At 61.6% G+C, this 9,577-nt stretch overlaps 1 protein-coding gene across 3 annotated transcripts; it reads right to left on the bottom strand.

Moving 5' to 3' along the window:
* Window positions 1–3,376: 3,376 nt before the first annotated feature.
* Window positions 3,377–9,498, bottom strand: LOC101034082 (lymphocyte antigen 6E). 3 transcript variants are annotated; one of them, XM_039464794.2, is made up of 4 exons: window positions 9,397–9,498; window positions 4,738–4,848; window positions 4,306–4,425; window positions 3,377–4,207 (listed from the first exon to the last, which is right to left on the bottom strand). In XM_039464794.2, the coding sequence occupies exons 2-4, from the start codon at window positions 4,784–4,786 to the stop codon at window positions 3,984–3,986; spliced, it is 393 nt and encodes a 130-aa protein (XP_039320728.1). In that variant the 5' UTR covers window positions 4,787–4,848; window positions 9,397–9,498; the 3' UTR covers window positions 3,377–3,983. The 3 variants fall into 3 exon arrangements, with proteins under 3 accessions (XP_039320728.1, XP_039320729.1, XP_074243340.1); XM_039464795.2 differs by having other exon boundaries at window positions 4,738–4,843; window positions 9,397–9,493; XM_074387239.1 differs by lacking the exon at window positions 9,397–9,498 and adding an exon at window positions 8,352–8,455.
* Window positions 9,499–9,577: the final 79 nt, after the last annotated feature.

The following is a 9,577-nucleotide window of genomic DNA, read 5'->3' as shown; positions in this document are numbered from 1 at the left end:
TGGAGGTCGCCGGCCCCATGCTGCTGCTGCTGGTACTGCTGTGGGTGAAGCCCAGTGAGTCGGGGGCTGACGGGGAGGTTGGGAAGGAGGCCTAAAGATAGGCGTGAGACCCTCTCGATGCTGGGGGCTCCAGATGCCAGCAGGACCCTGCCCACAATTCTGAGTGGCCAAGGGTGCCTGAGCCCCCTGCCCCGTGTGCTGCCCATGCTGGTAAGAGGGTAAGAGGGACTGGAACCCACCCTTCAGCCTCCGACCCTGACCTGCGCCCTCCCTGCCCCACCCCAGGCCAGGGTCTCGAGTGCTTCCAGTGTGTCAACGTCCTGGATCCCAGCCAGTGCCGCCCTTGCAGGCTGGAAGCTGTCCCTCTGCTGTAGCCACTGGCACTATCAATGGTGAGGCCCGGGGCAGGGGCAGGTGGGGGTGGGCAGGGCGCTCTCAGCCAACCTTGAGGCCCCTGGTCTGGTGGAAGCTTGAGTCTGGGGACAGAGCTCCGGGACCTCCATCTGATGGAACGCAGGCTTGGCGTGGCCGGGGGGCCGTGGCCCGTTCTCTGGTTCTCTCCGTGTCCCCACTGGCTTCCAGATTCCCTGAAGGAGGCGGTCCTCGGCAGGTCCCGGGGGTCGGCGAGGCCTCCTGTGCCAGACGCCCTCCTCTCTTGCCCACAGGGCAGAAGTTCAGCTACATTACCAAGGGCTGTGGCGCTCCCTGTGTCCATGTTATGAAATTTGCCAGTCCTGGGGTCCCTGGAGAGTCTTACCCCATAGAAACTGAGGATGGATGACAGATTAACTTGAAGATGGAAAAGATAAAAATGCCCTGCTGTGAAGGAAGCCTCTCTAATAAGGCTGCCCAAGTTCCGCCTGGCCTCTGGGGCCTGGCTGCGAGGGGGCTCCTGCTTAGCCTGGGCGCCCTCCTCTGGGCCCTGCTGTGAGCCCAGCCCACCTGACACTGCCCCTGGTGGGTAAATTAGAGGAGGGCAGGGTGGTTGCCCAGCACAGCCCTCAGCTCCCCCCCCACCCATGCCCCTGCCTGGCCACCCTACAGCCCAGAGACCCCCTCACCCCGAAGCCAGCTGCCTGCTGGCCCGGACAGAAAATGCACATGCTCAGTCCGGAGACTTTGTCCTGTTCTTAACCCTCGCGGGGTCTGGCCTGTGGCCTTCAAGGAGTCCCAGCAAATTCCCCAGGGTGGCATTCAGAGACGGGAGGGCCTTCCCCAGGCGGCCCAGCCTGAGCTCATTTCCAGCCAGGATCAGGCTCAGCCCCAGCCCAAGGTCTAGGAGCAGCCTGGAGGGTCTCGAACTCGGGGCTGGGCCCCCCAGGAAGACGTGCTGGGGGTTGATGGAGGGAGCGGAGGGGTGGAGGCACCGTGGGCCCAGGCCTGGCGTGGCTGCTGGGTTTCCATGACTGTGGACAGCGTGAGAGGGTCCGGGGCCTACAGGCTGGCCGCCTGTGTGAGGCACCGAAGAGTGGGTGTTGTCAAAGGGGCAGACGCAGTGGATGGCACAGGGTCCTGCCTGGCCTCACTGCCCAGAGTCCCCACAGGGACTGAGCGGCGGCCCGGATGAGGCTGCATCCAGCTCTGGGGGTGCGTGGGAAATCCCTGGGGGGGAGGCTCAGATCCAGGGCCCTGAGATGGGCCTCTCTTCCTCTCCCCGCTCTCCCTCTCCTTCCTTTCTCCCCTCCCCTGCAGGCCTCACCACAGCACCTCCCACCACCCAGTCTCCCTCCCCCAGGCTTCGGGAAATTGAAACTCAGCAAGCTGGGCTCCTCCCTCTCTGCCCCAGGCCCAGGGCACAAGGCAGGCTCCACCTTCTGCTCAGTGAAATCACCTGTCCCTGGGCTGCAGGAACCCCGCAGGACCATTCTCCCCACCACCCCAGGGCGATCAGGGCTGCCTCTGACCTCAGCCCTAAACCCAGGGCAGAGGGAGTGCTGGGCCCAGTCCCAGATCCCAGGAGGCCCTCTGATCCTGTCTCCCCTTGGGAAACGTGGGGTGCCTGCGCCCTGCTCTCAGTGTGGTTGTGAGACTTAGAAACCTGTGAGCTCACCGGGGAAGTGGAGGTGCCCAGAGATGGAAGCGCAAACTAGCTTTAGCAGAAACCAAGCATTTTTGGAAATTCTGTCATTGCCCAGCGCCCACGACACTCCTGTGTCCCTGGGTCAGATCCAGGTTTCTGGCCATGGTTTTTGGGGGCAGCTTCCTCCTGCCAGCCCCACTGTGATGGACTGGCTTCTTTCCCTCCAGCAAAGCCACCTGCGATTCTGGGCGGACCACGCCATGAGTGCGCTGCGCACTGGGACCCGAACGCCGGGACCTCTGTCCTCCTGGCTACAGTGCCCAGGGCGCCTGGACTTCTGCTTTCCACCCTGTTCTCTGCTTGCATTTCTCAGGCTGACCCACTCGGCGAATCCCAACTCCCTGCAGAATCTCTGGCTCAGTCTCAGAGGCTGCTCTTCCCCAGGGAGGACTGATCTGTGGCTGGGCCCTCCTCGCACTGATCCCTTCCAGGCCCTCCAGCTCGGTCACAATGGGCGCCTCATGGCCCTCTTGGGTGGCTATAATGATTCATGTTTCAGACACGAATCATGACCTCAGGACCCAGGAGGACATGGCTGTTCATATCAGCTGCCGGGGCTGGGAATCGTGAGCCTCCACAGGGGCGACCGGCCCCCACTGTGGGATGGTGACCCTGGGATCCTGACACACACCACAGCCTCCGGCCAGCTGGGGACAACCAGGGTTGGAGCTGAGTGGCTGAGGCCCCGGCTGCTCCCCACACTGTCCCAGAGAAATGAACAAATGTACTGCCATTTGGTGCCTGTTCATTTTCCCTCCCAGCCCCAGGAGCCCCTGGGATGCGCACAGCACCCAACTGCAGATGGCACTGGTGGCCAGGCCGGCTTCCTTCGTCAGGAGCCACCACGGTGTCTGCCAGGGGGAAGCGGGCAGCGCTGCAGTCCCAGGCACGGCTTCTGCGTGGGCGCCCCTGCCCCTCCCACAGGCCACTCACTAAGCCCCGGCCCGTCCGGTCCTGCCCCAGCCGGGCTTTTGTGCCCTCTGCACCAGTGGGTCCACACAGACACCCTCCGTTCTCAAGTCCCAGAGCCCTGGGTGCTGCCCCGGCCTGAGCGTGCTCCTTCCTGCACCCGCTTTCCCTTCTCCATGCCTCCAACCTCCTTCCGCTGCTGAACTCACTTGACCTGCTGAGAACGGGGAGAGCACAGGGGAGGGGCTTTCTCCGAGCCAGGCAAGTAGCTGGCTGTGGCTCAGGGGGCTCCTGCTTCTCCCCCCCCACCTCCTGGGCTGTACCACAGAAGACACCAGGACCCCTGATAGTCTGTCCCGCTAAGGATAGCCACACACACAGAGCAGGAAGGGGGGGACATGTGTATTTATTTGAGGCACCAAAGCAGCAGGACTCCAATGTGGGGCTGGGCTGGGGCAGGGCTGGCTGGATTTGGGGCAGAGGCCTAGACCTAGAAGTGGCAGAAACCCCACCCCCAAAAGGCTGCCCTTGAAGGGCGGGGGACTGTGCCAGGGCAGGGGGTTATAGGGGACTGGGGCTCTGCAGGCTGCTGGCACCCCTCCCTCCCCAAACACAGGCCCCAGCAACTGCCACATGTTCACACCTGCACAGCACACCCACATACACCCACAGGCACACATCCCTACTGGGGGCCCTCTCAGTGTGTCCACAGGACTTGGTCCTGATGCCGGACCCTAAGACTCCAGGGGACCCTCATCCCTTCCACAGTCCCCCAAGGAAGGTCGCATCATCGACCCCAGAAGTGAGGGCAGGTGGCCCTACCTGGGGCAGAGGCAGGGCTGGGGCAGGTGGAGGTGCAGGGGGTGGGCCTGACCTGGGACCAAGGGCACGAATCAGGCACATGTAGAGTCAGGGGCTCTCACACCCTTGTGGGATCCAGAGAGGGCTGGGCTTTCCTTCCTGAGCTAGGGGGCCGGGCGCAGGCTCTGGGTGGTCAGGGGCCGAAGCGCAGCAGGGCAGGCAACAGGCTCAGCAGCAGTCCGGCACCCAGCAGGGTGGCGCTGGCCCGCAGCCCGCCGTCGGCCGCGCTGAAATTGCACAGGAAACCCTGGCAGCAGCGGATGCCCATGGAAGCTATACCAGCATTGATGTTTCCCGGGAGGGGACAGGCCGGGGAACAGGACTTGCTCAGGGTGTGGCCAAATGTGACGATCTTTCCTGCAACGGAAGAGAGGTTGTGAGGGGAGGCAGGTGGCCGCAGGCAGCAGCCATGGCATCTGTGGGTACGGTGGGGAGGGAGGCGGCCTGGCACTCACCGATGCCGGCGGACGCGGTCACCGTCAGGCAGTAGTTGTCCTGGTCGGAGCAGATGGTGGGCTTCAGGCAGTACAGATTGCTCTTCTGGTTCAGGCAGGTGAAGCACATCAGCGAGCCGGCTGTGGAGGGACACACCTGTCTGAGGGACGCCTCCAGGGTCCCTCCAAGGCCTGACCCCAGTGGACATTTACTGAGAAATTACTGTATACCAGGCCCCAGGCTAGAGACAGAGCAAGGACAGTGACACCCTTTCTGGCCCTGGAGCAGCTCCAGTGACACGAAAACCCAGTGAGACAGTGTGGCCAGGTGGGTGAGCCTGCTGGGAGTGGTGTGGAAGGACCCCTGGGGTGTCTGCTCAGGGGAGAAGGGAGGAGAGGGAGCTGAGCAGGGCACAGCCGGACAAAGGTCTGGGGTCCCCGAGGGTACCTCACCTCGCTCAACACCCAGAAGGGCAGCCAGCAGCACCAGCAAGGTCTTCATTCTGGAGACCGGAGGACGGTGGTCCTGCCTAGGAGTCCCAAGCCAGAGCAGCCTGTCCTGCTCTGGAGAGACACAGCTGGTCAGGGGCCAGGGGGGCCTCGCTCCTCCCCAGGACCACGCACCCCCATGTTGTAGACGAGGACACAGACAGCAGAGGGGGGTGGGGACCTGCCAGCGCTCAGGGCTTCCCTGCTGGCTCCTGACCCGCCCCTCATTCGGTGCAGCCATGATCTAGGTTACACCCCTCCCCAAACCTGGCGGGAGGGGGCCGCACAGGCAAGAGCGGGAAACTCACCAGCCTTCTCGGAATCACAGAAAAGGAAGCGCAGTGAGTGGCCTCTGCCAAGGGCTCTGGGAGATCAGTCCTAATAGCTAGTCTGGGGCTGGTGTCAGGTCTCCATGAGCAAGCCTGGAGGCTAAGTCTGAAGTCCTGCTCACCTTGCTGAGCGCCCCCCACCTGCATTCACCATCGTCCCTAATCACCCCATGGGAGCTTGCCCAGCAGAGGTTTCCCGGACAAGCCCCTCACCCTACCCCGCCCTCCTGTTACTATGATAATGTGACTCCTCGCCCCACCTGCCATGTTAACTGCTCTTACCCCACCCACCATTGTAACTGAACTTACGGTCATGTACAATCCCTGCCCCTACCCCACCACTGTAACTGATCTTACTCTGTAACTTTCCACTGCCCACCCCAAACCTACAAAACCAACTCATCCCACTGCCCTTGGCTGACACCCTTTTCGGCCTTAGCCGACCTGCACCCAGGTGAATCAAGAGCCATGTTGCTCACACAAAGCCTGTTTGAGGAGTCTCTTCGTTCAAAGCACATGCTTTTCAACACTTGGGACAGTGGCTCACGCCTGTGATCTCCATGCTACGTGAGGCCGTGGCAGGAGGATCACATGAGGCCAGGGGTTTGAGATCAGCCTGGGCAATATAGTAAGACCCCGTGTTTCTGCAAAAAATAGAAAAATTAGCTGGGTACGGTGGTACGTGCCTGGGGTCAGCTACTTGGGAGGCTGAGGTGGGACACTCTCTTGAGCCAAGGAGCTCAAGGTTGCAGTGAATTATGATCATGCCACTGCACTGCAGCCTGGGCAACAGAGTGAGACTGTCTCAAAAAAGATACACACATATATATACATAAACACACACACACACACACACCCATACGTGTGTGTTTCTGTGTATATTAGCTAATCTGTATCTAGAACTTTCCATGAGGTGGCTCGGTGTCTTGAGCCCAGGCAGCTCCCCTGACATGATGTGTGGGTAACCCCCCTTCTGGACACCGAGGAAGGAGAGCTAAGCAGGCCGCGGCACAATTAGCGCCTCAAGAAGAACTGACTGCTCACTTACTTCTTTTTTTTTTTTTTTTTAAGACGGAGTTTCGCTCTTGTTACCCAGGCTGGAGTGCAATGGCGCGATCTCGGCTCACCGCAACCTCCGCCTCCTGGGCTCAGGCAATTCTCCTGCCTCAGCTTCCTGAGTAGCTGGGATTACAGGCACGCGCCACCATGCCCAGCTAATTTTTTGTATTTTTAGTAGAGACGGGGTTTCACCATGTTGACCAGGATGGTCTCGATCTCTTGACCTCGTGATCCACCCTCCTCGGCCTCCCAAAGTGCTGGGATTACAGGCTTGAGCCACCGCGCCCGGCCCCCTACTTCCTTTTATATAATCCTTGTATATTGTGACAACCTGCTTTTTGCCAGGTAAAACTCTCTCAGACTAAACGCTGTGCAGGCTTTCGCTTCCTGAGCCGGACAGACTCCATCTAGCTTCTTCATTTTAGTTATTTTCCCACCATTGAGTATGTAACTGTAGTATGCAGCAGGGGCAGGCTGACCGGGGGCACCTCCAGGAATGCGTTTGCTGATAAGAAGCTGAGTTAAGTGGTACCAGCAGAGCCTGGGGATGCGGGTGCCGTCAGCGCCCAGAGCCCCCGGGGTCTGTAAGCTGCGTGTCTTTCATGACTACCCTGCGCACCTGGCTCTGGTTTATTTCTCATGTACCAGTTTATCTTTTAACTTTTTGCTTACTCTGCTTTTGTGAAAAATTGGCTTCAGCTAGGTTCCCCCTCCCTTTTAAAACTAGGGTGTAAAAGACCACCTCACTTTTTCTTAGGGGCCGAGAGAATTTTGGGCATTAGCCACTCTCGGGGGCTGGCATAATAAAGGATGCATAATTGAATCTCAGAGCGTGGCGCATTCCTTGACTCGCTCGCGTACCACAACATAATCGTATCTTAGTTTGTGGTTGGAGGAGTGTCAGGAGTGGACATGCTGCACAGCATGAACTAGGGAAAACAGCCACACCAGGGTAAGAGTCAATGGCTCAGGTGGTAGTGCCCCTGCCTGAAAGGGCATGCGCTACACGGCAGACCGGCCCAGGCCGCAGCGTTCAGTATTGTGGAAAGCTGGCCTCAGGCTGGCCCTCCGGTGTGATCGAGCCTCGGTGGCTGTGTGCCCTGTCAGCTCTCTGGCTACTGTGCTGACTCAAGACATCTTCCTATAGAAAGCCTTAGGAGCTGCCTGCCCCTAGATAGGAGATGTGGCACGATGCACACTGCCCACCTCCTAGCCTCGGTGACCTAATGGGGGTGAGCCCCTTGTTTATCACTCACATGATTGTCTTGACCCTATCACTATCCTTTTTTTTTTTTTTTTTTTTTTTTCCTGAGACAGAGTTTCGCTCTTGTTACCCAGGCTGGAGTGCAATGGCGCCATCTCGGCTCACCGCAACCTCCGCCTCCTGGGTTCAGGCAATTCTCCTGCCTCAGCCTCCTGAGTAGCTGGGATTACAGGCACGCACCACCATGCCCAGCTAGTTTTTTGTATTTTCAGTAGAGACGGGGTTTCACCATGTTGACCAGGATGGTGTCGATCTATTGACCTCGTGATCCACCCGCCTCGCCCTCCCAAAGAGCTGGGATTACAGGCGTGAGCCACTGCGCTTGGCTTAAGATGACCTCACTCACTACCCCTCCCCGTGCCTGGACGCTCGGGGCCTCGCCTGACTCCGATTCTAAGTGGCGTTGGCCCCCGAGCCCAGCTGCTCTCATCCAGTCCTTTGGTGTGTTCTCCTTATTTCTCGGATCCAGCACCTCAGCACAGTGATAGGGGACACCCCACAACCCTAGTAGGGCTGGACCCTGCAATGGAGACCTGGGGCTGGGTGGGGGCATGACCCAGGGAAAGCACTCCCCATTCCAAATGTGGCTCGGTACTGAGGCCAGCAGCCACTAGCAATCTGCTACTCCCCCTGTGGCTGGGAAATGGGCACTGAGAAACCAGCAGGAAGGGGCCAGATGGGTCTGAGCACTGCCCCTCGGCCTCTGCACAGGACCCTCCCTTGGCCAGGGACCCATGGCACTGTTGGGCAAAGAATCTGGAACACGCCCAGCTGGGGTCGTGATTCTCTATTTCGTGAGTGCCTGGTGTTGGAGGGGGAGGCTGCTGCCTTCTGCCAGGGACAGCCGTGGGCAGAGGAGGGGGAGGGACATTCTGGGGCCTGAGGAGCTAGTGCTGGGCACTGGAGGAAAAGGGAAAGGAAGGTACCTCAAGAGAACGGATCCAGAGAGGCCCGGGCAGAGGCTTTAAGAGGAAAACGGCCGGTGAAGCCCCGGAGACCTGACTGCCATCCTGGGGTGCAAGTGTGAGCCCTAGAGGGCCAAGAACAGTGCCAAGTCCTGCTGGGGCCTGTCCCCACCTTCAGGGAGGAGTCTGAGGAGGACAGATTTCCAGTTTCTCCCGCATGAAGTGACGTTCTGGTGTGGGGGAACCTGAGCTGTCTCTGAGGAAGTCCTGGCATGCAGGGCCACGAACAGGTCCAGCTGGTGCCACCACCTGCCCACTGGGTGGCACCCAACCCACCGGGCCACGAGGCTGAGCTAAGGCACCGGTGGGAGTGGAAGGCAGTCAGGAAGGCTGGCTGGGCCAGGAAGCCCCGAGGAAGCCGGCAGACTGTGGCGGGCGCCCCTGGGGCCCAGGCTGCAGGCTCATCCCCAGGCTCAGGGAAGGCTGCCCCTGGAGCCAGGTATCTAGGAGCTGCTCAGCCAGCCAGAGGCGGGAGCCTCTCCTGTGTCCCGGAATGGTGGGGGGAGCCCGGCGGACCCCCCAGAAGGTCGTACTCCTAGGACTTCACCGCAGGCACCACCGGTGCCAGAACAGGAATCGGCGGTGAGTTCCAGCGCCCCGGTCCTCCCCTTCCGGCCAGGAGCTCCGCGAGACCCCGTGCCCTCTCCCCGAGTCCGAGGGGCTGTCCCTCCCGGCCCACGTGGGGGCCAGGGGCGTCTGGAGTTGGGCGATGGGCCCGGGTGGTTGCGCAGCCCTGGGCCGGCCGGGAGGCTCCTGGCGGCAGCCTCCGCCCGCTCCCGCTCCCGCTCCAGATCTTTGGGAAAATCCGGGGAGGCCCGGGGGGATGGGAGGAGAAGCCCCGCTCCCCGGGGTCGGGCCCACCCGCAGCCGCCAGCCCCTCTCCGGCGCCTCCCCGCGCCCCTCCCGCCGGCTCCCACCTGCGCCCGCCCCGGCCCCCGCAGGGAGCACCGCAGCCGAGGCCGCGGGTCCGAGCGCGTGCGGGCAGCTGACGGGGCCCCGGACTCACCGCCGTGGACGCAGGCGCCTGCAGCCTCGCCGCGCTCCCGGAGCCTCGCGCGCTCTGAACGCCGCTGGACCCGCGACTCCCAGGCAGCCCGCGCGGCCCGGGGGCGGGGCGGGGCGGGGCCTCCGGGAGGGGCGGGGCAGGGCGGGGCCTCCGGGGGGCGGGGCGGGGCCTCCGGGGGCGG

This window comes from Saimiri boliviensis, chromosome 15 (assembly GCF_048565385.1).
Source record: "Saimiri boliviensis isolate mSaiBol1 chromosome 15, mSaiBol1.pri, whole genome shotgun sequence".
NCBI classification, from domain to species: Eukaryota; Metazoa; Chordata; class Mammalia; order Primates; family Cebidae; genus Saimiri; species Saimiri boliviensis.
Note: the sequence above shows the minus strand (reverse complement) of the source record. Positions and strands in the feature narration are given on the sequence as shown.

Coding starts and splice junctions, on each gene's coding strand:
- LOC101034082 (XM_039464794.2), bottom strand. CDS start 4,786: ATGAAGACCTTGCTGGTGCTGCTGGCTGCCCTTCTGGGTGTTGAGCGA. Junction 4,426..4,737: donor CCTTCTGGGTGTTGAGCGAG/GTGAGGTACCCT, acceptor GTCCCTCCACAG/CCGGCTCGCTGATGTGCTTC. Junction 4,208..4,305: donor GACCGCGTCCGCCGGCATCG/GTGAGTGCCAGG, acceptor CTTCCGTTGCAG/GAAAGATCGTCACATTTGGC.